This window comes from Lepidochelys kempii, chromosome 1, assembly GCF_965140265.1.
Source record: "Lepidochelys kempii isolate rLepKem1 chromosome 1, rLepKem1.hap2, whole genome shotgun sequence".
NCBI classification, from domain to species: Eukaryota; Metazoa; Chordata; order Testudines; family Cheloniidae; genus Lepidochelys; species Lepidochelys kempii.
The window spans coordinates 252657901-252685625 of NC_133256.1; the positions used below are offsets into that span (position 1 = coordinate 252657901).

General features: G+C 43.9%; 1 protein-coding gene across 5 annotated transcripts in view; it reads left to right on the plus strand.

Annotated features, from left to right (window-relative positions):
- Positions 1 to 27725, plus strand: part of RFX4 (regulatory factor X4) — a 129925-nt gene that overhangs the window by 20954 nt on the left and 81246 nt on the right. For 3 of the 5 annotated variants that reach the window (XM_073324380.1, XM_073324390.1, XM_073324399.1), the window contains exons 2-4: positions 5608 to 5694; positions 19187 to 19247; positions 25113 to 25236. In XM_073324380.1, coding sequence (XP_073180481.1) covers positions 5608 to 5694; positions 19187 to 19247; positions 25113 to 25236 — 272 coding nt within the window. Of the gene's footprint in view, positions 1 to 5607; positions 5695 to 19186; positions 19248 to 21169; positions 21234 to 25112; positions 25237 to 27725 lie in introns of those variants that run through there. The other 2 variants (XM_073324408.1, XM_073324417.1) reach the window with 2 other exon arrangements.

The window sequence follows — 27725 nt, forward strand, 5'->3', positions numbered from 1 at the left end:
TTACATGACAGAGAAGGGAAAAAACCAGGAAAGAAAATTATGCTGTCAATCTTCTGTGAGAGAGAATTTAAAAAAATAAAAGCTTGAGTTTAATTTAGAACATTAAAAACGTCCACGTAGAAACAATTTGAGTGTGCTTTCATTAGACACAATAATAAAAATATTTGGGGCTAATAAATACAGTGGTTTTCAGCCTCATTCTTTATGATAAATACCTTGGCAAATTTCATTTAGACCAGGAAATGCTTATTACTTTGAGGAAACACCTTCAAACCGTCTTTATGAAAGTACTCTGAAGTTAATTGTCCTATTCTCAAATTATTTAGCAAGGGAATCAAGAACGAAAAATTACCTCAGTTTTAAGAATCTGCTTCTTTCGGTCATACAGAAATGGTGTAATATTTATAATGGGCTTGTCTTCACTTACATACCAAAAAATATACAATTGCAAAATGCAGCATGTAAAATGACAGGTTGATTGACAGTCCACTTTTAGTCCCTGATATATTTACTTATTATTTAAAGAGGCACCGTCATCTCAAAAACTATATTTAAAAAAATCCTTACCTGTGTTCTTTACTAATAGTGTAACAGAGTTACTGTATTGCGTTACTATACAGAGTCCCCATGGGGTGACTGTGTTAAATATTACTAAGCACACCCACAGACAGCCCATAAAACGTCTGACTCCTCCCATGTGGGAAGGACTTCCGCCTTGGGAAGTAATTATTAGAGGAAGTTTAGGGGCGGATGGGTGTGCATGCTTCCTGTGGAAGGGAGAATGTGAAACAGCCCTCGTAGGAGGAGGGGAGCTGCCTTTGTACTCTATTCCTGCAATAAATAGATGTGCTTTTGTTGTTTCATGGAGCTCATGTTTGCATTGTTGTTGTGGGGACTGTGCCTGGCTATGCTAACCAACCAATATGTAGACCCCAAGGTCACAGAACAATAATTAGGCCTCAATCCTGAAAAGACAACCATACGGTGAGACTCAAGGCCTGCCTAGAGCCCTGCTGAAGTCTGTAGGGGTCTGTGCACATTCAGGGGTCTGCCTATATGGTTGTTTCTATAGGGTCATGGCCTCTATTATTAAGATCTGAAAGAATTTAAAAATCAAACTTACTTTTCACTTTTTAGTTCGTTTTTTATTGTTTTTTTGTTTGTTTTGGTTTGGGTTTTTTTTGCTCAGGTGAGAAACTAAACTAGACCAGCCAGCTTCAATTTTGTTTCTAGTCAGTTTCTCTCTTGCTCCTTTTTTTAAAAATTTTTTTTCATTAGCGCACTGCTGCCATATTTGGGCTTTGCAAGTCCCTGATGGCAATATTTAAATTTCTGCAAAAACATGTTTGTGCTTTTTAAGAAATGCACGAAAATATTCTTATTAGTGTTGGATGTTAGGTTTTGTAAAAACTTTAAAAAAAAACAACTGTTAAAAATAGTTTCCTCCACAGTTAATTTGGGGCCAAAACTACCTGGCAGGTGGGCTCTACAAAACAATCTAATATATATTCTGTCCTCATTTGCAAATCTGTGCCCTGATGCCACAATTAGATCCACATGGGCAGAGTCCTGCTGATTTCAAGCAAAAATACAGCAAATTATTGTTGCAACTTCAGTGAGAACTGGTGGATGCTCAGCCCTTTTGCAAAGCTCATTTAATACAGATGCTAAATATGGTTTTAGGAGCCTAACATTAGGGACCCAATTTTGGAAATCTTGATCCAGGTGCACAGGAAATGTCTGGCTGAATGTCTGAGTGCACCAATTCGCACTGGCTGTGATAGCCAGATCTCCATCACTCATCTCATAACGCCAGTCACATCATTTAAAGAAGCAGACCTTTTTCAGCCAGGTTCTGTAATGTGCTCTGTTATATGGTAAATTTGCCAGTAATCCTCTGAACATTGAGACTCAGGGTTAGTTTCCTCTATTCTTTGCTGCTTGGCAGGTCAAATAATTTTTCATACTGGAAGAGGTTTGATAGACACTTGAATGTGAGACCACAGGGGAAAACCCAGGGTGCTGCAGATAGTGGTGTGTGGGATCTGCCACTAAGTTTAGGGTTGCAGTACATTGTTGAACAGCAACTGGGCCTCATCCCATAGGTGACTGCATTAAGAGGTGGGGGGATTGTGCAAATTATAGTTTGTCAGCCTTCTAAATGAATCTAAGTCATGGTATTGATCGAAGACAGTGGGTTCAGTATGTGTAAAGATATTGACAAGCAAAATACCACCAAATAAAACCTTGAAAAAGCTTTGCCCCCAGTCCAGCGCCAGGCCCAGGCACTGAAGATAAATACAGATGGCTACTGCCAGCTCCCTGTTGCTAGGATGACTCACACAGTTCTTGTTAGAAGGATGAAGAACAGAGGATCAGTCTATCTGCTCAGAGGTGGTGGCAGTTATGTTTGCTTTTAATCCCAGCAGCTGAGCTCAACGCCATGAGATGCGTATAAGCAGCACAGGCTGCTTTCTGAAGAGCTCACGTCAAAGAGGTGGGGTTGCCTTTCTCATAGGCCTCTCAGACCTCACTCTGCTGTAATCCGGAGTGCCTGGTTCCTCTTTGCTGCTGAGGGCCTATCCCTCTGCCCCACTGCACTGAAGGAGCGGGAGGGATTCGCAGCACCACTGGGCCAATTTGAGCATGTGGCAGGAACACCAGATATGGTGCAGAGAATAATGTGGCATATGGCCCTTAGCCAGTGTACTGGATCTACCTGCCACAAAACTTCAACGGGATCTTTTCTTCTGTGAAAGCCAGACTTGTGGTTTGCGATTGGGTAAAGTACAGATTAGTTATCAAGGTTCTATTGTAAGGTTGTAAGCCACTGGGCTCAGGGTGGTCTTCTGTATGGCCATGTTGGATGTGATAGAAAGAGGAATAGCTTTCCGGAGAGGGTATAAACCTACCAGAAACAATAGCTATATGTTGCTGCAGTGTTTGTTTGCTTGAGCTGCCTTCCTGAAAAAGTGTGGAAAATCCTCATCTGCAAAGGGAGTAAATTCTAGGAATGAGAGAATTACGGGTCTGATACTTCTTGGGTGCTCTGCAGTCTAATGGTGAATGTGTTGCCCCTGTGCACAGAACCTGCAAACAGTTGAGAAAGGGGAGGTGGTGCATGCAAATGTGGCCGTAATTAAGGGAATGAAGGCTGCATTACAACATTATTCCTTTCAGGAACCCACATGGAATAGAGAGATGGGGTGGTGCAACATGAAGCTGCTGCGACCTGTGGCTCAGGGGCTAACCAGCTCGAACAGCATGTGCCCAACTATAACTGAAGGCTTATGGTAGGGTCCTGGCAAACATGTGATTTGCTGCTTCCCGTTGCCCTTCTTGAGTACTTCTGTATGGACCCCTGTTGCGTGCGTGTGTGAACACCTGGGCGCATGAGGCTGCTCTCATGGGTGTTGTCTGGCCACGATTGCTTACGTCTTTATTTATTCAGATTCAATTCTGAACCAAAGTTGTACATATCCTGTTTTTATAACTTCAAAGTATACCTACAAATTAGCATTCTAAAACCACAGGATACACTTAGCAATGCAGTGAGCTGCCCGCAAAATGCCAGTGCTCTCATGTTTACCCACTAGGATGCTAAATCTCACAGACAACCATCCCCTGGACCTCCGCCAGCCCATCACTGCACCCTGAAATTAATGTTTTAGGTCTCTCATGTAGGCTGTGTGGTGTAAAGTGAGTGTGTGGTCATCCAGATCCCTTTCAATACTCTTGGCCCTGGCTATCTGCTACATACTTCACTTACTCTTAGTCTTTTCTCTGCAGGGTTGCTACCTGCTGCAAGTATGGGACCACTTTTGCAGCCTTGTGTTCACCCTCTTCCTACCCCACCTATGGCCACGGTCAGTTCCACCAGAGAGGAAGAATTACATTAATTGCAGTAGTGTCCAAAGGTCCCAGCCAGACTCAGGGCTCCATTGTTCTAGGAGCTGTACAAGCACACACATGAGAAGATTCAATCCTTGCCCTTAAGACCTGGCATCTAAGGCCACAGTCCTATAATCAGAGCTCCATGGCCAGACCCTTGTATCTGCTGGGAGGAGGAATTCGTGAGGGGATAAAGTGTCCACCTGAGTGTATCTGATTCCAGGATTGGGCCTCTGTGTGGGTTCTAACCCTGTCAAGACTTGCACACTTGGTTAACTTTATACATGTGAAGAGTCTCATTGAAATCATGCATAAGTCTTTGCAAGATTGAGGCCTAGAAATGTATGCATAGTGCATTTGTTTCAATTCCCTGGATAATTTTGAAAGCATTTCAGGAGAACAGGGCCCTTGATTTGTCTTGTCATATTAAATTATGTGTCAGAGAAATTATTGGTCTCCATGAAGAAGACTCTTAATGTACATGGACACATCTCACTCAGCCTGTGTAGTTTTTTAAAACAGAAATCTGATAGTTGAAGGTGGGAAGATGATTTGGCTTGTATGTGGGTTTGGGCAAGGTTTGAGTGAAATCCAGCCGAAAGGCCTCTAGCAAAACCTGTGGTTCTGTGTTGTATTGAGAAGAGCGAACGATTATCCAGGGAAATGCCTCGTCTCACTGTGATGAGACGGAGGCGCGGTAATGCGACCCTTTATCTAGTCTGCCGGTACTGGCTTCACGCTGTGCAACCCGAGCCATTGAGTCTTTCTAACTTCCTTTGCCTCGGGTAGCTAGGTGCAGCTGCTGCCCTGCATCTTTGCCGCCTGTGTTAGCCATCATTTTCAGGGTTTACACTGGATCTGGCCACCTGGCATAATGCCCAAGGTGATATTTCGGATAAGCCTTCATCGCTGATGGCATAATTCCAATGAGCAATCCCCGACTTCAGATGTTACACCTCCTCTACCCCAATGAGGTACAGGTTGGACTTTGGGGGGAGACCTCCAATACAAGGGTTCATCAAGTCTGTTCCGATGTTGGACTCTCAGGCTGTCAAGCCTTTGCGGTTGTGCAGGAACAGACCAAATGGCAAATTATTGCTACGGCCGACTGTCTGGCTAAGCACTGAAGAAGAAAAGATTCTATTTAGGGTTGCCAAGTGTCCTGTTTTTGACTGGTCGAAAAGGGACCCTGGTGGCTCCGGTCAGCATCGCTGACTGGCCTGTTAAAAGTCTGGTTGGTGGCACGGCTAAGGCAGGCTCCGTGCCTGTCCTGGCTCCGCAAGGCTCGCAGAAGTGGTGACATGTCCCTGCACCCCAAGGTGCAGGGGCGGCCAGGGAGGCCATGCATGCTGCCTCTGACCTGAGAGCCGGCTCTGCAGCTCCCATTGGCCGAGAACTGCGGCCAATGGGAGTTGCGGTGACTGTGCCTGTGGGTGAGGGCCTCGCACAGAGCCTCCCTGGCTGCCACTGTGCTTAGGAAACAGAGGACATGTTGCTGCTTCTGGGAGCCGCCGCAGGTAAGTGCTGCCCAGAGCCCGTTCTGCACTCCCAACCCCTGCCTGCATCCCAGCCCTGAGCCTCCCCCCCACGCACCCCAACTCCCTCCCATTTTCTGCAGTCAGAAAGTTGGCAAGCCTAATTGTATTATAGACTTCAGATCATTCAAAAGATTTGTATTTACACAAAAGACAAAAAAGCAATTTTGTTATTTTGCAGAGAGCTGGATTGAAAGATGTCTCAATGAAAGTGAAAACAAACGGTATTCCAGTCACACCTCTCTGGGGAATGTTTCTAATGATGAAAGTAAGTAATTTTTCATTCCATTTAAGTGAGGTTATGGGTATGCCCACGTGCAGAAGTTAACTTGTTTAAACATGCCATTGTAACATTGATGCTTACATTCAAAAACTATCTTTATTTCATCATGACATTGAATATATAAAGAAAAAATTACATGCCTTATAATGAGGGTAGGCCTACACTGCAATACAAGGGGCGATTGCAGTTCAGGTAGGAATGCCCATGTTGACAGAGTTAAAAATAGCAGTGCAGACATGGGGTCACCGGCTTCAACAGGGGCTAGCAGCGTAAGTACATACCTTGGATTCTGGCATGTTTGTACAGCCCTTGCTAAAGCCTGGGCTACCGCATCTGTACTGCTATTTTTAGCAGTACGGCAAGCACACCTTGGATCGCAGCATAGGTGTAGACTTAGCGGCACTGTGCTGTTTTTCAAGTTGATGATCTGGTAAATGAAGTGAATCTTGTTGTACAGCACAAAAAGGCAGTTACACTATGCACGTGATTTAAAACTATTAGTTATTATTTGTATTGTGGTAGCAACTACGGACACCAGTCATGGACCAGGATCCCACTGTGCTAGGCACTGTACAGACAGACAGCTGCCCCAAACAGCTTACAATCTAAGGACTGTAAAATAGTGTATATTCAGGTTTCCAAATCCAGTCATTGTTGGAATGAAAGAGTGTTTCAGTTGTGTAGTCCAAAGAGCCGGGTTACTGTGATATCTGATAATTTTATACATGTTTTTCATTAGAATGTTTGCCATTAAAAATGTATTGAAGAGGAAGCAGTGTTGTCTGTTGGTTAGATCAGGATACTCGGAGTCGGGGCTTCAGTAGGGCTCTGTGTGGGCACAGGGGTCTGCCTGAATAGAATAGGTTGCAGGATTTGGGGTCCACTGTATAAAAAGTTATGACCTGTAAAATGCAACTGTCAGGATTAGATCGAGAGCAAAATCTGTTTTGTTTTTGACAGGTGACCACCAGACACTTGGAACACAGAATAAAACAATAAACAGTGGCTTAATAAATCCTTCCTAATGTGTACATTATGTGTTTAAAAATTAGACTCTCTCAGGTTACAATCACATGTTAAATATGCCCTTACCAATGCTACTAATACCTTAAGTTATTAAAAGGACAGTGTCAATTTTAAATCTAGTCAGAAGAAAAAATATTTTAATTATCTTCAGTGATAGCAATTTTAGTTGTTGCTTGTAACAAGTTTAAAAATCAGGCAGAAATGATTTTTAAGGTGTTTCCCTTTAAATTTTTTTTTTTTAATTCAGCATTTACTTTTCCCCATTTGGGTTTTTTCTTTTCATTGTACTCAATTTGGGGAGAGAAAATAAACATCATAAGTCATTTTCCATCTCTGCATTTTATGTGTTAGCCCATGCTACAATATATGTTTGCATTTCTTACCCTGCAGGCGATTGCTTAGGTCTAAACATAAACACTCTTAACTGAATTTTTTTAAAAAGCTATTTTTTTTACTATGCTTTTAAAAACTCAGAAAAACAACCCTTCCACCCCATATTTTGCATCCAATGTACCTGACTATCTTCCCCCCGTCACACACACACCCTTTTTGCATTAAGGGAGAATTAAATATTCTGAAGTTATCCAGTTGCTATGGTATTGATGATATGACAGTACAATAATTCAGTGGTCCTTTCTACACAGGGTCTCTGCTCCCCTCTGCTCAGGGCTGTAGGGGGACAACCCTCTAATTTAGAAATATGGGAAGAGAAGAATGGTTGGAACCTCCTGACATTTGTTTGTGACCCCGAAATTGAGAACACATGCTGTAATTCACTGAAGCAAACTGATGAGTTTAGCTGAGGACCACTTGTTTGCCAGGATTTATTTTAGAAATTAAGGAGTTCTTCTAACTGAGTTTCTCTGTAAATAATTCTGGCAGATTCACAACAACCATTTGTTTGCCCATGTTTTATATAGATGGAGATCATTAATATCTTATAACCAGGGGTGGCAAGTTTGTAGAAATTTTGGTGGTGCCCAGAACCTGCCCCTGCCCAAACTCAGCCCCCCACCTGCCCAAGGCTCTCGAGGGAGTTTGGGTGGGGGAGGAGGTCTGGGGTGCAGGCCTTAGGCTGGGGGAGGGGATTGGGGTGCAGGGTGCAGGTTCTGGGAGGGAGCTTGGGGATGGGAGGGGGTTCGGAGGGAGGGGGTACAGGGATGAGGGCTGTGGGGTGTGGCTGCAGATGAGGGGTTTGGGGTGTGGGAGGGGCTCAGGGCAAGACTAGGAGTGTGGCGGGTGAGGGCTCTGTCTAGGGCTGAGAGGTTTGCGGGGTTAGAGATGCTCAGGGCTGGGACAGAGGGTTGGAGTGCAGGGGGATGAGGGCTCTGGCTGGGGCTGGAGATGAGGGGTTTGTGGTGCTGGAGGGGGCTCAGGGCTCGGGCAGAAGGTTAGGGTGTGGGGGGATGAGGGCTCTGGGTGGGACTGGGGATAAATGTTTGGGGTGCTGGAGGGGCTCAGGGCTAGGATAGAGGGTTGGGGGTGCGGTGGGGGGATGAAAGCTCTGGCTGGGGGTGTGGACTCTGGGGTGGGGCAGGGCTGGGGATGAGTTTGGGGTGCAGGCAGGCTGCTCCGGGACAGGGGCCAGAGAGGAGGACTCCCCCCAGCCCTTTCCCTGCCAGCAGCAGCGAGCTCTGGGGGAGGAGCCCCCCTTCCCCTCCCCCCCCAGCAGCATACTCACCCCCACCACTGTCACTGCATGTGCTCCTAGGGCCCCTCTCAGGTCCAGGAATCTCCCTCGCCTCCCCCGTGGTGGGTGCCAGGGGGTGCTGCGTGTGCCTCCTCCCCTGCTGTTGCCCCTAACTGTAGCCTCCCTGGGGGTGGGGGATGGGGCTGCCTCCTTGCCCAGTATGGGGCAGGAGAGGTGACTGCAGGCAGAGGGGCCCCCTGTGCTGGTGGAGGGTCCTGCCGGAAAAGGGAAGGGTCTGAGGTGCAAGGGCAGGCTCAGGGTCAGTGTGCCCTGGCAGTGGAGATGGGGGGCACTAGGACCTTGCAGCAGCAGTTGCTGCAGGGAGGCAGCATGGAGCTGCATGGAAGAGGCAGAGACAGGGATGCTCTGCTCCGGGACCCGGGGGGGCGTGCAGGAGGGCTGGGGGCAGCAAGAGGGGGCCGGGGGACACTCAGAGAAGGCACAGGGGGTGCAGGGAGGCAGGTGGGGCTGGGGGAACACCCAGCCCCAAATATTGGTGGAGCTGGGCCCCTGGGCTCTGAATATTGCTGGTGTTAAGGCACCACATGGAGACGTAACTCGCCGCCTATGCTTATAACATCAATTTCACACTGTGTGCTAAACCTGAGTATAGCCATCTTTCAAGTGACGCCTGATATGACTTAATTCCTAATAGCCAAAGAGTTCAGCGCTGAGCAGTCCTGCTTTTCAGAATGCTCACGGTCTCTGCAGGCCCAGTCCAAAGCCCATCAAAGTCAACGGAAAGACTCCCATTGACTCTGGTGAGTTTTGGATCAGGCCCTTAGTCCAAGCCAGTCGGATTCTTTCTTTTAACTTTGAGCTCCGGATCAGGCCCTGTCTGATGAATGCCCTATAGTACGGGTAGCTCTTACTCCAGAGTTTTCTGTTCTGGATCTGCAAAGAGTATGTTGGTGCTGGGCAGGTTTGGGCTTGTTTGATTGGCTAGTCCTTCCACTACAGGTGGAGTTAACTGGTGTCGAGGTCACTTTGGGTAATGTTCTTTTGCTTTATGGCAAGTATTAAACCTCCTCTAACTCCCAGGTGTCCCTTGAGCATCTAAAATGGCCACTTCATTGGTGAGCCAAGGAAATTCCATTTGTATTGTTTATCGGTATTTTGCAATGGGTCTTCCATCTGTATTCCATTGTTTATCAGTGTATTGTAATGGGTCTTCTGAGAATCAGGATCAGGGCAAGAAGTGCCATATTTCAAGTGTCTCTGTGCTGATTCCACTTCCCGATGTGCCTTTAAATACATGAGGAGTGAAAGGAGCTTGTATGAGTGTGTGTCAGTCACTCATATATCTGGTAGCTTGTTGGGCTGATGTGAAGTCATTGGCTCAGCATCCATACCTAATTGCAGGCTTTTCACCTCAGCCACAGCAGTTTTAAGGGTACTTATTCAGACCGTTGGGACTGATTTCTGAACCTCAGGACTTTCTGTGATGCCATGCCTGCAAAACCCACAGCCATAAAAGTGACATTGACTCAATGCACCTAAATTAGCAGATAGATTTTTCTCATTTTTCTTAAATATCTGTAGAAAGGAATTGCCATAGCTAATCAGAACTGAGGTCCCCATCTAATCCAGTATCATGTCTTCCACAGTGTCTCATATCCGATATCTCCGAAGACATTTGCAAAAAACCACAAAGTGGGCAATTATGGTATAATCCATCCTTGAGAGAAACTTCTTCCTAACTTCACGTTAATTAGAGGTGGGGTTATGCCTTGAAGCAGAAGGGTTTATATCCCTTAAAAGTCTTCCCTCCCCCCCCCCCCCCGCCATGTAATGTGACTGGTGATGGTTTTTGTCCATATAAATGTCTTACTGCCTTTTTTGAATTCTGTTTAGTTCTTGACTTTAGTGATAATTGTGGCAGTGAGTTCTGTCAGCTGATTTTATTGTCACAGCCCCTGGTAAAGCTTCCCCTGCCAGAGACACACCAGGCTGCTGTCTTGGGCCCACACACTGAGCCGTTGTGCTTTTAAGCTTCCTGTGTCTGAGCAGAGCCCAGGTACTGCCTCTGGCTTTGGGTCTCTAGGCACAATCCTGGGGTGCAGATCCTCTATCCAGCACCCCCTTCTGAGAGCTGAGCCTAGGCCCTGTTACTAGAGCCAGCTTGCCCAGGCTCTCCAGTAGCTTAAGCATGCCCCTCCCAGAGCACCAACTTTGAGGGCACTGTGGCTTATGGTTACCCCTTCGGGGACACGAGAGAGATGAAAGCACATAACACACAGACTGTGCAAAGGTTCCAAAACCAATTGCTCTTTACTTTGGATAGCAAAAGAACTATACAGATCCAGCCAGAGCAATAAAATATGTATATGCTATTCCCTCCATCACTTCCCTCCCCATCCTGGAGTATTCTTCAGGGTGTGAGTCAGTGTCTTTGCAGGGCCAAGTTTCCCCTCTGGGATTTCATTCTTCCAGGTCAGGCAGCTCTATGATAAAGAGGAGAAGCCCATCTTGAAGGAGGGGAGTCCTGAAGAGGGGACCTGGAAGTCCAGAAAGATACTGACCCAAATCCTGAAGAACACTCCAGAGTGGAGAGGAAAGTGAGGCAGGAAATGGCATATTGGCGTATTTTGTTTTGTCTGGATCTGTACATGTCTTGTGCTATCTCAAGTGAAAGAATGTTTGTTCTTGTGAGCACCCTGTTTGCCTTTCACTATAGTTTTCCCAGCCTTGTTTCCAAGGTTTTGCTTTTAGTGAGGCTTTGGGCAAAAGCTATACAGTTCATTTCCCCCCGACACATCTTTCCTATAGTTAGATTATGCTCATAAAACCAATACCCTGTCCAAGACCACAGCCTGAGAAAATAGGTCTTTCCCTAGGGGTCTTTCCCCAGCCATTTTCCCTCTTCCCCCACCCTGCCCATCAAGGCTGCTGTACTCCCCTGCTTCTTTGTGGAAGACAGGGATGACTAGTACTAGTCGAACTGTGTAGCTGCAGATTGACCAGCTTCTCTGCCCCCCCGCTTACCCTGTTTACCCTTCATTCAGGGTCTTTTCTGCGCATAGCTGGCACATAGTATTTGGCCTAGCATCAGTGTTCTAGATTAATGCCTTATCAGCTTCCAGTTTTCTAATACCTGCACTCCCATTGTTCAAAAATTCTAGTAAAAGGGAATGGCATCATCTCCTGTCAAGTAAACGAAATGAAATAACTTTTATTGTTTCCTCTGCTTTGGCATATTCTACAGAACAGCAGGATTTGGGGATGGGATATTACAATTTAGGGTTTTCTGAAGGTTTCAGCTTTAATGTTCTGTGGCAGAATTATAGAATCATAGAAATGTGGGGCTGGAAGGAACCTTGAAACATCAAGTCCATCCCCCAGTGTTGAGGCAGGAACAAGTAAACCTAGACCATCCCTGACAGGTGTTTTTAAGAATAGGTTGGACAAACCTTCAATGATGAGGATTCCAGAACCTCCCTGAGAAGCCTGTTCCAGTGCTTCATTAATCTTGTAGTCAGAAAGTTCTAACCTAAATTCCCCTTACTGCAAATTAAATCCATTACTACTATACATGCTATAAAACCACTATACAGAGGTATGTTGGAAATATTCCTTGAGTTGGAGACGTCGAAAATAGGGCCTCTCGGGGCCTCTCCTTCTGCCCCTCCACCCCCACGAACATGATACAGTTCTGTGACCTAGAATCCTATTTTCGACGTCTCCGACTCAAGGAATATTTCCAACATACCTCTGAACAACATACTAATCCACAGAGACCTCCCTACCAACACTACAAAAAAAAGGATTCTAGGTGGACTCCTCCTGAAGATCGAAACAGCAGACTGGACTTCTACATAGAGTGCTTCCGCCAACATGCACGGGCTGAAATTGTGGAAAAGCAACATCACTTGCCCCATAACCTCAGCCGTGCAGAATACAACGCCATCCACAGCCTCAGAAACAATTCTGACATCATAATCAAAAAGGCTGACAAAGGAGGTGCTGTTGTCATCGTGAATAGGTTGGAATATGAACAAGAGGCTGCTCGGCAGCTCTCCAACACCACTTTCTACAAGCCATTACCCTCTGATCCCACTGAGAGTTACCAAAAGAAACTACAGCATTTGCTCAAGAAAATCCCTGAAAAAGCACAAGATCAAATCCGCACAGACACACCCCTGGAACCCCGACCTGGGATATTCTATCTATTACCCAAGATCCATAAACCTGGAAATCCTGGGCGCCCCATCATCTCAGGCATTGGCACCCTGACAGCAGGATTGTCTGTCTATGTAGACTCCCTCCTCAGGCCCTACGCTACCAGCACTCCCAGCTACCTTCAAGACACCACTGACTTCCTGAGGAAACTACAATCCATCGGTGATCTTCCTGATAACACCATCCTGGCCACTATGGATGTAGAAGCCCTCTACACCAACATTCCACACAAAGATGGACTACAAGCCGTCAAGAACATTATCCCCGATAATGTCACGGCTAACCTGGTGGTTGAACTTTGTGACTTTGTCCTTACCCATAACTATTTTACATTTGGGGACAATGTATACCTTCAGATCAGCGGCACTGCTATGGGTACCCGCATGGCCCCACAGTATGCCAACATTTTTATGGCTGACTTAGAACACTGCTTCCTCAGCTCTCGTCCCCTAACGCCCCTACTCTACTTGCGCTATATTGATGACATCTTCATCATCTGGACCCATGGAAAAGAAGCTCTTGAGGAATTCCACCATGATTTCAACAATTTCCATCCCACCATCAACCTCAGCCTGGTCCAGTCCACACAAGAGATCCACTTCCTGGACACTACAGTGCTAATAAACGATGGTCACATAAACACCACCCTACACCGGAAACCTACTGACCGCTATTCCTACCTATATGCCTCCAGCTTTCACCCTGACCGCACCACACGATCCATCGTCTACAGCCAAGCTCTGCGATACAACCGCATTTGCTCCAACCCCTCAGACAGAGACAAACACCTACAAGATCTCTATCAAGCATTCTTACAACTACAATACCCACCTGCGGAAGTGAAGAAACAGATTGATAGAGCCAGAAGAGTTCCCAGAAGTCTCCTACTACAGGACAGGCCTAACAAAGAAAATAACAGAATGCCACTAGCTGTCACCTTCAGCCCCCAACTAAAACCCCTCCAACGCATTATTAAGGATCTACAACCTATCCTGAAGGATGACCCAACACTCTCACAAATCTTGGGAGACAGGCCAGTCCTTGCCTACAGACAGCCCCCCAACCTGAAGCAAATACTCACCAGCAACCACATACCACACAACAGAAGCACTAACCCAGGAACCTATCCTTGCAACAAAGCCCGTTGCCAACTGTGCCCACATATCTATTCAGGGGACACCATCACAGGGCCTAATAACATCAGCCACACTATCAGAGGCTCGTTCACCTGCACATCCACCAATGTGATATATGCCATCATGTGCCAGCAATGCCCCTCTGCCATGTACATTGGTCAAACTGGACAATCTCTATGTAAAAGAATAAATGGACACAAATCAGATGTCAAGAATTATAACATTCATAAACCAGTCGGAGAACACTTCAATCTCTCTGGTCACGCGATTAAAGACATGAAAGTTGTGATATTACAACAAAAAAACTTCAAATCTAGACTCCAGCGAGAAACTGTTGAATTGGAATTCATTTGCAAATTTGATACAATTAACTTAGGCTTGAATAGAGACTGGGAGTGGCTAAGTCATTATGCAAGGTAACCTATTTCCCCTTGTTTTTTCCTACCCCCTCCCCTCCTCAGACGTTCTTGTTAAACCCTGGATTTGTGCTGGAAATGGCCCACCTTGATTATCATACACATTGTAAGGAGAGTGGTCACTTTAGATAAGCTATTACCAGCAGGAGAGTGAGTTTGTGTGTGTGTGTGTGTGTGAGAAAACCTGGATTTGTGCTAGAAATGGCCCAACTTGATGATCATACACATTGTAAGGAGAGTGATCACTTTAGATAACGCTATTACCAGCAGGAGAGTGGGGAGGGAGGAGGTATTTTTTCATGCTTTGTGTGTATATAAAAAGATCTTCTACACTTTCCACAGTATGCATCCGATGAAGTGAGCTGTAGCTCACGAAAGCTTATGCTCAAATAAATTGGTTAGTCTCTAAGGTGCCACAAGTACTCCTTTTCTTTTTGCGAATACAGACTAACACGGCTGTTACTCTGAAACCTGTCATTATAAATTAAGCACTGCTTCCAAGTGTTAGAAAGGAATGAAAAATGATTGCAGGATTCATATATATTATTGTTCTGGAACCAGCAACAGCTCCTTCAGATCTCAGTTTCTTGATTTTACTGTGATGTAACTGAAACCAGTGTGTGGGCTGCAAAGTCTGAAAGGAGGAACCCAGGAACAGACAACCTTAGGAGAAGGTTTTACCTGGGGTTTGTGATCTTATCATTAATTTTTGGTGTTAATAAAATTAAGTGCATTGGAGGAATGAGTTTGGACTATTCATAGTGTATAAATTGTGCTTGCTATCAGATTGGATAAGGCACCTGTTCATAGTTCCTTACATGAAAACACAGCAACTAAATGGATGGGGGTAGTGACTATACTGCTGTATAATTTAGATATTGGTAAGATATTTCATACAGTTCCACGTGATATCCTAAGGGAAAATTAAACCAAGCTGGCATAGATGAAAATATAATAAGCATCTAAAGATAGTCCATTGAACAAAACAGAAAGAATACATTTAAAAGTTGAAGTCTGTGGAGGGAATAGCATCCACTGGGTTTCACGGGTCAGATACTTGTTCCCATTTTGTTTACCATCTTTGTTAATAAATTAGACAATAAAATAGAAAGTACTAAGTTAATGTTTGACCTTACATCTGGGGAGAATAAACCTGAACATAACAGGAAGAGGAGGCTTAGGGACAAATTTTGGCCTCTTGTGCATGGCTCTGAAATAATAACTGAGGCCACCTTTATGCATCTGTTTATAGATTTTATGTCTTAAAAATCAGCAGCATTGGAAAAGACATCGGTGTGCAAAAAAGCTAGATAGTGCCATATTGTAGGGGGACTGGTAGTGATATCTGTACTTGGGTTGCCAAACACTTTCCATTATGAAAGATTCTTGTGATCTGTTCTCTGCAAACTCTCTGACCTCTATTGTTTGCAGAACACTTTTAATGTTCAACGGGAGGGTTGCCCTCCAGCTACAGAAGTGTCTCTTCTTTGTCTCACAAAATTCTGTTTACATTTTGCTGAGATATAAACTGCTAAAAACGGCCATTTCCCTTCTCTCATTCATTTTCCCTCAGGGAAATGTTGGCAGCCTGCTGGAATAACCACACACATACTCAATTCTAAGGGTCTGTCTACACTGAAATGCTACAGCAGCACTGCAGCTGTGTTGCTATATGCCACTGTGGTGTAGACATTTATAACAGCAATGGAAGGGTTCTTCAGTCACTATAGTAAATCCAAAAAGAAAAGGAGTACTTGTGGCACCTTAGAGACTAACCAATTTATTTGAGCATGAGCTTTCGTGAGCTACAGCTCACTTCATCGGATGAAAGCTCATGCTCAAATAAATTGGTTAGTCTCTAAGGTGCCACAAGTACTCCTTTTCTTTTTGCGAATACAGACTAACACGGCTGTTACTCTGAAACCTATAGTAAATCCACCTTCCTGAGGGGCAGTAGCTAGCTCAACAGAAGAATTTTTCCATCGACCTATTGGTGTTTACGTGGGGTTTAGGTTGATTTAATGACATCGAATGGGATGTGAAATTTTTTGCAAACCTGAACGATGTCGGTTAAGCTAACCTAACTTAGTAGTGTAGACCTGCCCTGAGGCTGACCTCACGCTGCCCATGTCAAAGCTGCAGCAGACTGTGTCCTGGGAACGTCTGGGAGATTCCAGAGCGGCTGTCATGGGGGAAAACTAGGTTGGGCTCCCCTTCCCTTCCCTCCCTGGGTGTGGTCCGTAACCCCTCTGCGAGCACCATATTGGGCAGAAACCAGCTGGGTGCCCCCTGAGACCCAGCAGCATGTTTGCTCCCCATTCCCCAGGGGCACCTCAAGGGGCTGGACCTTGTCAACTTCCAGGACAGAGAGAGAGAGAGTCCCTCAGGGCAGACTCCCCCGGTGAGAGAGTTGTTACAGTTGCACATAACAGGTTTTGTTTTCACCCTTTTCCTTTTCAAATAAGCCCCGTGAAATTACCTTTTTAAAAACTGTATTTAAACTTGTGCAGCTGTCCTGTGCGCGGAATGAGGCAGGTGTCCTGTGGAAAAAAGCAGTATGTGGTAATGTAATTAAAGACTGTATAATATGCCTATGCACAAGGGGACAGAATTAAGGTTGCACAGATGAGCATAAATCTGACGTTTCCTAATTTTCAAGTGAGAACATTCCTTTAATATAACCTAAATCAGTCCCCTTTAAGGAAGTTTTAAGTTCAACACTCAAAACATTCAAAAATCACTTTTGAAAATTTTGGCCTAAGTGCTGGGCAGTATTAAGTAGAGTAGTGTTTCCCCATGTGTTTTCTGAACCCGCCTGGCTTAGCTGAGTAGGAGGAAGGGCACGGAGAGAGTCTACAGTTTCTGCTTTCATTTGAAAAAATGTTGGTCTCCTACTATGATGATTGCAAAGAAAACCTTCAAAAGGTGAAGTGAGTGTAACTGAAGGAATGTAGGAGTTTGCAGAGAGTCAGAAACAATAGCTCTAAGATGTGAGCTGAGCCATTCATTTAAGTGGGTGCTAACTGGGATGGTGATACTTTAAATGGCATCATTGTTAATTATTTCACTGCTCATCAAAGCATGTAAGAAAGGAGAGGAAGCAATATTGCCAGTTTTTGTGATTGTGATTTTTTTATCTCAAGTATTGAGGTATCTGGTGTTTTATTTTAATTCCCAACTTCTGGAGTCCTGTGATTATGGGAGGCTCTCCACTTTCAGGTTTTTTTAAAAATCCAAATTTCTAGCCCTTGTGGTACAGCAAGAACCTGGAAAATGTGGCACTTCATGATTCAGAAACCTGGGGGCAAATATTTGTTGGTTTGTTGTTGGTTTTGTTTTGGCCTCTGACTCATGGGTTTTGAACATTAGGAGTTGACAGGGCTGAGGAAGTATTATATTAAGAAGATCTACACCATTTCCCCAAATGGGTGTGGGGGAGCTAGGAGGACTAGCCAGGAGAAGTGTGGAAGATGTATAAAATTAAGCTGTGTAGCAACACATTGCAGAATGGTGCGGGCCAAAGTTCTAGCAAATAGGCTGGCTAACACAGGGGGTGAATGCAGTCCTCAAGAAGTACCCAATAAGATCAGGAACTACCACTAGGTGCCATTCTGGCTCCCCCAGAAAGTGCCAAAAAGGCATTCGAGAGCATTCTGGCATGACTCAATAGTTAGTTAGTATCCATTATGCCTCTGGCATTTAGGGCAGCAATGAAGCTCCTCCATTCCTGTGTGTTTCTGGCAAGTCTTTCAATGGTTCCCCAGGCGTGCCCCAGGTTTTTCAGCTCAACTTCCACAGCTCTTTGCCATGTCATTTTCAGGCAGCCTTGTTTTCGCCTGCCTTCAGATCTCCGTCTTATTGCTATTCTGGTGATGGAATCGGTTTCCATCAGAAGCACATGGTCAATCCGTCTCCAGCGCCTCCTGGTAATGATGGTGCTCATATCTGCTTGGCTGCAGTGTGTGAATAGGTCTCGGTTTGAGATTGTTCTGGGCCAAAAGATTCGGAGGATTTTTCTGAGACAGGTTGTATGGAATGAAGATAGTTTGGACATATACTTTGTCATTCCCCTGCATTCTGCACTCTAAAGCAAGGTTGAAAGTACACAGCTCTGATAAATCTTGAGTTTGGTTTTGGTGTGGTATTTTGATGATTTCCAGAGTCTGTGCCGGGGAGGGGGGCTTTTTGCTCCTGGCAGGTTCAACCAGGCTGGATTGGTCTGTGCGGGAGGGACCAGACAAAACAGACACCCTGGTCCTCCAGGTTGGGGGTTAGGCACAGGGCTAATAACCCTGTCCCATAAAAACCAAAATATATTATGGAAACAGCGCAGAGAAATTGACCATTACTGCATGTGATGGCCTTCAGACATGACTCAAGGGCTGGGTTAAATTGTGAATATTCTGTAGTCAATCCTGCATATTGAGGAGATGTGCTGTCTGATCTATGGTCCATGTACTGTTACAAACTAGGAAATGATGAACCTCAATATCAATACATCTGGGGGTTCTGGTGACAGCAGAGATGTACTGTACATTACTTAAAAATCCCTTCTGAGGGGGAGTCTGATACCATCTAACACCCCTGAGTATGTACAGCCTTGCAAGTCACATTTGCCCAGGAATTATTTTAAATTTATTTTCTAACTGTTATAAGAATTAGTGGGACTTGAGGAACAGTTGCTCCATTATCTCGAGTGGTTGTGTGCTGTGGTGCTGAAGGTCCCAGATTCTGACTCTTCTTATGACCACGTTGGGGTGGGGGGTTTGTTACATATGACATAACAATAATCCCTATACACAATTCCTCTCTAATGGTCAGGGCCTGCTGCAAGCAAAATATGCATAGTTTTGGCAGCATGTATGTGAACTAGTCTAGGGGGACCGTTTTACACATTTCCAGAGTTTAGTCTCTATTTTTGGAAGGCTGTGAAGTCTGACAGAATTCTTTGAATAGATGGTTCCTTATCAGCTCACAAATGCTTGAGCAATTCCCACTGAAATGACATACCATTTTTTATTTCTCAATAGATGAGGAAAAAGAAAATAACAGAGCATCCAAACCACACTCAACTCCAGCTACTCTGCAATGGTAAGACTCCTTTTTTTAAAAAAACCCTTTGATAATTCCTTATCATTTTCATGCTCTGTCCCCAAGTAAAAAGATTGTAGGTCTGAGAAACCTCACAAAGCAATAGTGTTTTCACTGCATGTGGGCATTCTATGCAGTTACACTCTATATGATAATGTGTCTTGCTGGTTGTCCTAATTATGCTTTTTGTACACGGAGCAAGTTCCGATCCAGTTTGCATAAGTCTTTTGGGCAGATGTATTTGCCACCTAAGCAATGAGGGTTTTGGTTTGTTTTGTTTAATTTTAAAAAGATAAAGAAAAATAAATGCCAAGGGTTTTTCAGTTTTCAAGACCCTGATTCAGCAAAGCACTCAACCAGGTGCTTATGTTCATCCCTGTTAGATTTAGGGTTGCCAGGTGTCCGGTAGGGAATGCCTGGTTAAAAAGGGACCCTGGTGGCTCCAGTCAGCACCACTAACCGGGCTGTTAAAAGTCCAGGTGGCGCGAGGCTGGCAGGCTCCCTACCTGGCTCTATGTGGCTCCCCGGAAGCGGCGACATGTCCCTCAGCTTCGAGGCAGAGAGATGGCCACGGGGGCTCCATGCACTGCCCCGCCCAGAGCAATGGCTCCGCAGCTTCCATTGGCCAGGAACCACGGCCAATGGGAGCTGTGGGGGCGGCGCCTGTGGGTGGATGCAGTGCGTAGAGACGCCTGGCTGTGCTCCGCCTAGGAGCCAAAGGACATGTCACTGCTTGCGGGGAGCCGTCTGAGATGAGCGCTGCTCGGAACCCACACCCTGAAACCTCTTCTACACCCCAATGCCCAGCCCTGAGCCCCCTCCTGCATTCAAAGTCCCTCCCAGTGCCTGCACCCTGAACTCCCTCCTGTGCCCCAACCCCCTTCCTCCACTCGGAACTCCCTCCTGCACGCTGAATCCCACGGCCCCAGCCTGGAGCTCCCTCCTATACCCCAAACCTCTCATCCCCAGCCCACCGCAGAGCCTGCACCCCCTGCCCCAGTCCAGGTCCCCCTCCTGCACTCTGAACCCCTTATTTCTGGCCCCACCCCGAAGCCTGGACCCCCAGCCCAGAGTCCATACTCCCTGCCACACCCCAAACCCTTCATCCCCAGCCTGGAGCTCCCTTCTGCACCCCGAAACCTCGGCCCGAGCCTCACCCCAGAGCCTGCATCCCCAGCCAACACCCTCACCCCCTCCCACAACCCAACCCCCTGCCCCAGCCCGGTGAAAATGAGCAAGTGAGTGAGGGTGGGGGAGAGCGAGCGACAGAGGGATGGGAGGATGGAGTGAATGGGAGTGGAGCCTTGGAGAAGGGGTGGGGCCTCAGGGCAGGGGGTGGGGCAAGGGTGTTGGGTTTTGTGCAAATAGGAAGCTGGCAACAATAGTTAGATGCGGTCCAAATGCTTTAAGGTAGAGGAGGAAAAAGAACAGCTGGAGTTTGACTGTGTGATTCACCTCACATGTCATAATCCCACCAGGGAGAAGGAGGACAGGAAGGAGTGAGAGGAGAAATTAGGTGGTGGAGCAGGGAGGGAGGGGGCAAGGAGGGGCAAGGTTGAAAGTAGATGAGAATGCATTAGAGCATTATTGTGTCTTGTACTGTGAATAAGTGAGGGATGGTCCACCTGTCCACACTTATTTACTGCAGCATTTTCATTTGTGTTACGATGACACAATCTTCTGAGCTCTATTTCTGTAGCTTGTGTCTTCTACTTTGGTTGTCTTTTTATTTTTGTTAGTTTTATTTCAGAGAGAGTTGAGGACACAAAGTGCCTTGCAGGAAGTGCTCTGCATCTCATAGGATTGGGCTCTAGAATTGTGATCTGAAGTCAACTGAAACAGTCATTGGACTTTGGATTGGACCCTAGGTACCCTGTTGGAAATCAGTGTCCCCGGACTTGTTTTAATACTTTCCAAAGCAAATAACTTGAGGGGCTATTGTTATCTCCACTCTACTTCAGCTATCAGTAATTTTCAGTATGTCAGGTAACAAATGGATTATTGCCATACAATATCTCACTTAGCAAAATGTTGGAATACTTACCTTGTTGTGTCAGCCTCTTGAGACTCATGTCTTTAAAGGGACATCAAGCAAAGAGCCAGTTTTCAAACAAGAGTACCCAATTTTGCACTTGGACCCTTAGATTGTCACTTAGGCACTCAAATACCCATTTTAGGTTTCTAAATGCTAATTTGAGCACCCAATTGCAAAATTTGGGGGTTCTCATTTATCCATCCCAGTATAAAAATTGGGTTGGTGGTCTACCTCCAACATGCTTCACTGTAGACCTGAATGAATACGTTGCTAAGAATAATCTATCCAATGAATTTGCCTCTTTTCCTGCATGTGGAATATTCATGAGCAGATTGCTGTTTCCTCACATCTGTTGTTTAAAGTTTATTCAATGAAATTTTTCATTTTATTTGACTATGGATCGATCCAGAGCAACTTACTGTGAGTATTCAGTGTTCTGACTGGAGAAACCCATGAACAATTCTGATGCAAATACTCGCTCAGACTTGCAAATTTAAATTGATGTATAATTTGACTCTGAAAATCACTTTCTGCAAGTATCTATGCCAAAGAAATTTAGTCTCTCAGATGTTTGTGGTCAGTGAATGAAAAGGGTGAGTGAGTGTGGCCAAACAGAATTCATTAAAAAGTGAAGAGTGAATATTCATAGGTGTCCTGTTATTATGCATTATTCCCCCAGTCTACTTGACCTCAGTACAAGGTAAACAATACAATGTAGGACACTCCATCTAAAATAAAATAGCCAACAGTACTTAGCAGCCACAAATGCAGGACATTGTTTATTTTGTAGTAGTGCCAGTTAGAAGTCTTTCCCCCCCCCAAAGGAGCAAATAACATAGTAGCCAAGAAGTGAGATTGAATTGGAACACATGGCGGTGATACCGCTCTCAAAAGAAAACATGCAAATACTAGAAACAATATTCAGCCAAACACTTTCAGGCTTCCTCATTCACAAAGGTTAGTAAATCCCTAAACTCCTGGGATATAGAACTCTGCTGGAATGCAGTCTGCACAATAATGCCCGTTCAGAAGCATTTGCCAGAGAATCCTAGAATTTAGAAATGTAAAAGGCTTGTTGCGTCATGCAGTCTATCTGCTTCCTGCTACCTACACATTACGTTATGTTCGCCCATGTTTATCTAGTGCATGCATTTTTGCAGAGCATTTAATTCCCTCTATTGAATATTCCACTGAAAAATATGGGAGGAGAGCAAAATACACACAGCAACTTTCTTCTGTGTTTTTAAAATATCTTTTTTTCTGGTGTCAAATTAAACAATTCAATTAGCATATTGATTGACGCCCCAGAGCTTCACAGTTTAGCGGCTGTGCCACACAACAGTATGTGGTGTTTCTTCCTTTTGTTTATCTTAGTATTATCTCTTTGAATGTTGTTGGTCTCACCTGGAGAAGCTGTGCTACTGGATAGATTATATTGTATACAAGCAGACACTCAAATATCTTGGCCACTGTGCTGTAAAGTGCTAAGCTTTCATGGTGTGAAGATGTCGTTTTGCACTGTTCTAAAAAGCCTAACACGTTAGCATCAGATTAACCATCATATTGCAGTAGCACCTAGGAGCCCTAGTCATGAACTAGGACCCCACTGTACTAGGCGCTATACAAACACGGGACAAGACATGCGTAGTAGTTTTAGTTTCATGTGTTTGTTTGACAGCTCTGCCTGCAATTGCCTTGGACTCTGCCTTTGCATGATTGTAAAAGAGAGAAGGCCAAATTCAGTTGGAGACAGCCTAGTGTATAAACATGTGCAACTGCCATGAAAGTCTGGGCCAAATTCAGCAGTGACATAAATGGTGATATAAATTACTCATCGGGCATAAGTGGCAAAATAATGTAAAAAGGACTAGGAAAGGGGGAAAGAGAGGATGATAAGAAATAGGCCTTCCTTGGCATAGTAATTCCATCAATAAATATAGGAATTAATTGTAGCTACGTTGCAACAGTTGGGCATATTCTTTTGCTTCTCATTTCAAAATAAAAGTCTGTATGATCAACACTTACAAACATTACTCAGATGCAGAATAATCCCTTTTAATCTAGCAGTGCATAAGTAACAAAGGGGAACAGTAATAGGGGCAGATAAAATTGTCTTTCCTATAGACACATTAGGTTTTTTTACTGCAATACCATGAGTGGTACAAAAGCTCTCATAGTGAACTACTGGATTGCTTTATTAGGACACACATATATTTCTGATAATGATTTATTAGGCAGAAGATTAAGTTCATTATCTTTCCACAATACTGTAGGATGAAGCTGAATTCAAAATATGATAAAGTTGTTAAATAAAAGGCAGGAAAATAAAAGAAGTGGAGCAAAATGGGGTTTTTGATCATTTAAAAAAAAAGTCCAGGTATAATGGAGCATTCTTCAGTGTCAGACTAATGACTCCCTGTGAAAGAGGGGAGAAAAAGAAAAATTCATCAGATATGAACAGAAATAATTAACTGCTTTTCTTTCTGTCCTGTCTTGGTCAGGGAAGCTGACATGCCAATTAGCAGCTATAGTATAGAAATGAACTCACTGGGTTTTGAAAAGAGGTCTTGTTAAAGGTCAATGAATTTGGGGAACGATGCCGTGATGATATTCCTGTAGAAACCAAGGAAGAATAGATGTTGCCCTTACAAACCAATTCCATTCATCCAGCCAGATATCTTATTAAAATAGTTTGCAGTCACAAATGGTCACAATAACTGACATGGAGGGAAGGTCTGCCAAGGGCAGCGAAACAGAGAAACTCAGGTTATTTGGAGATCTGAACTTTTACAGGTAACTACTTAAAGGGCCATGTTTGCTTTAAAACCCAGGTTTCCTGAGCAAATATTGATTCCAGCAATATAATTAACCAAAATAATGGAGTGTACCCTTTCTGACCCTCCTTCAGCAAGATAGTATAGTAGGAGCATTGAAGTCAGTGGGACTACTCATGGGTTTCAAATTAGGCATGTGCTTAAGTACCTGGCTGAACTGGGGGCCTCTATTCTTTGGGAAAGATCAGCCTTCAGAAAATAATTTTCAAAGCAACATGTTCTCAAATAGACAGATTTATAATTATTCAGTTATATGGAGAGTCTCCTGTTTTAAAGGCAAAGCGTGTGTGTGTGTAAAATTAAATATATTGCGGGGAATTATTATTTTCTATGAGGTAGAATAGAACAATATCTTAATGTTGCATTCAGCACTTGGTAGATTCTTCTTATCCTGTGTTGTTCATCAGCAGCTGTAAGAAACTGTTGTACTAAACTTGATCTGTGGAGATCCTTACATTGATGCAAATATTTTATTTTTAGCCACTCCTGTTTACTTTATGTAAAGAATCTTGCAATCAGATAGACGTGAAAGTATTTAAAATATTTCAGGATGTTGATGGTGGCACTGGCTTGGACTCATCAGAATGCTCATCAGGGTGCATCAGAATGTTGCCACTTAGTGATTTCTTTATTCTGTGATTGTGCATTCATTCGTTTAACCCAATATGATTTAAAAGTTTTATGATATAATAGTATTAATTATTAAAATAGCACCTAGGAATTTCAATCAAGGATCAGGGCTCCAGTGTGCTAGGTACGATACAGAGAAGTAACAAAGAAGCCCCTGGAGCTCACAATATATATATATCAGATAGAATGCAACAGGTAGACAATACAGACAAATGGGGTGGAGGTGAATTGGAAAGATGAGATAACAATAAAACAGAGGTTAGCTGAAAAGTGAAAGTCACTTAAACATGCAGGTTTGCACACTATTTATAATTCAGGGCAGCCAACATATCTGCAGTTTTCTTTGTTTGGTATTTGCTTTTTAAGGCTGGAGGAGAACTATGAGATTGCAGAAGGCGTTTGCATTCCTCGAAGTGCTCTCTACATGCACTATTTGGACTTCTGTGAGAAAAACGACACGCAGCCTGTTAACGCTGCCAGCTTTGGGAAGGTGAGTCTAAACTGCAATGAGAAGCCTTGCTCCCTAACCTTGCTCCAGTGAGATTTTGATATTTTAAAGGATAAAGGCTCTAACCTCAGGAAAACTGTCACTTCAAGTCAGAGGTGGTGATGCATCAAAGGAATATGGTGTGTATTAAAACTCCAAGAAAAATGTGAAGCATTTTAAACACTCAGGAGGTCAGGATCGCTTTTCATCATGGTTAAAGTGAAAATGCATTTTAAAAAATTGATGATTTTTATGACCTGCCTGTTCGTGGCAACCATTTTGCTTCAAAATGACATTTATGGCATTGGCAATATGGAAGCCAAATACAAGAGAGTGTAAGTAATTCTGTTATTCCTTAATATTGCTTTAACAATAACAATAATTTTAAGAGTTAAACAGCAACAATTCAGGTAATAAAAACAGAAGTGCACATTAATTCTGCAGAAATATTGGAATGCCCATTGACTTCAGTAAAGATACTCCTGATTTACACTAACATGAGTGAGAGGAGAACCAGGCTCATTATATGTCTTGTGCTGGTCTTCTGTGAGTGAGTGAATTTCACCCACAGTACAGATGTGATCAATAAATCTTAGTTGTATATTTCAGTACCGAGTTTCATTGTCTTTTTAGGAGCTCCCTGTAACCCTGAACATTACCAGATGTTCTTACTTTTTGAATTTTCAAATAGGTGGGTGTCTTAAGTGCAAAATAGGATTGTGTCAATCTTTATTTAGTTATTCAAGAGAGCACCCTGGACCTTTAAATCTTGTATTTTGTGATACAACATGCTGAAATTTGCCAACCATTTTTGAAAAGTTTGCAAGCATCCGTCTGAAGCTAATTTCAATTGAAGCTAGTCTCATTTAATGTTTACAACATTAATTGTATAGTAGTGCTATATATTTACAGAATCGAAAATGTTTCCTAAAGCAGAAGCCAAAAGAGGAGAAAACATTTAATGGAATGTTTTCTTTTGTATTTCATGTTTATTTAAGTAGTTTAGTGAGGCAAGTAAAATGCATTGTGTGGCAATGTTTTAGGTGAATTAATTGCTATAAAGCCCTAAGCAGTTAGGTTGACTTTGTGTTAAAGTTTTGTTTAGATATAGTAAATGAAAAATTATTTTTATTCAAACTTCTGTTCATCCTATTTGCTATATCATTGCTACTAAGTGGTTAATATTGTTCCAATGACTAATTTAGAAACAATGGAAATTAGTTACAAATTTCCTACAGATTGACAAATTTGGCACACAGGTAAAATTTTTATTATACCTTTGTTGCCTTTACAAAAATGTCTGTAAATGACGCATAAGCTGTAAAATTTTAAATTGTTTAATCAGGAAACAAACATGGTTTGCCTGTCTGAAACATTACGCCACACTGGTGACCTCTCAAAGTGCACTGGTCTCTCCCGTCATGTCTACATTAGGTGGAGAGGCATTTAAACCCTTTCCCTTCCCTGAAGCACTAGTTGGAGTATCTTGAACTTGCAAAGCAGGTGCAGTTGTCCCAAATGCAGATTTTTACCAGCTGGTTGCAACATCCAAACTAGAGTCAGGGCTTTAGCTCAGATCCAGCGGTTTCTCTCCATTGTAGACAGGAGCCAACACAAATGAGCCTTCTCACTGCATCCTATCATGCAGTGTTTCATGTGTGCAAATTACCCCCAAACCCATGTTCCCAGCAACAGGGATATGTACATCAGGAATCTGAGTGCACTGGTACAGCTATGGTGGTGAGGCAGTAGGCTATCTGTAGGAAGCTGAACGTAGCAAAATGGCTCTGTCAAACCCAGCTGTTGCTGTGCAGAGGTACTAAACAGTTACAAAGACCAGTGAAGCCAACAGTCACTCCATGCAATCAATGACTCTGCCGTCGATTTCTCCCTTAGTGTAGACACACCCTAGAGCTCTGACAAATTACGCTGCTGTAGCGTGGCAGCTGAAAAAGCAGTAATTTTTAAAGTGTGTGCGCCATAAGTGCCTTGGAAGTGGGGCTGTCCTTCCAGGCACAAATGAGTAGTGCCAACTGAGGGGTTTCCATATTTAGCTGGCTGAACAGAAACCCAGACACATTTGCCCTTACTGCGACTCATCAGTGCACTGCAGCTGTCCTCTATTCCAGAGAAAGAGGCTAGTTGTTCTGTGAAAGCTGTTAGTGAAGTTATGGACAGTTCTCCTTTGAGTGGATCTCACTGAATTTATGATTCATCTTTGAACTTTGAACTTTGTGGGCAATGTTAAACATAAGGGCTCCTGCTTTTTGATTGATTTATTTTATTTTTCAATAGATTGTTTTAAAGCACAGAGCTCTCTGTCCTGAACTAAAAATTACCCATGTGCAATGAGTAAACCCCTAGCACACTACCTCTGAGTCAACTGTTTCTTCTCGATTAATATGCCAGCACTGATACCACCAGTACACGTAAGGTTTCATTTATAAATGCCATTTTGGGGGGATCTCTGACTTGCCTATGAATGTTTGGTG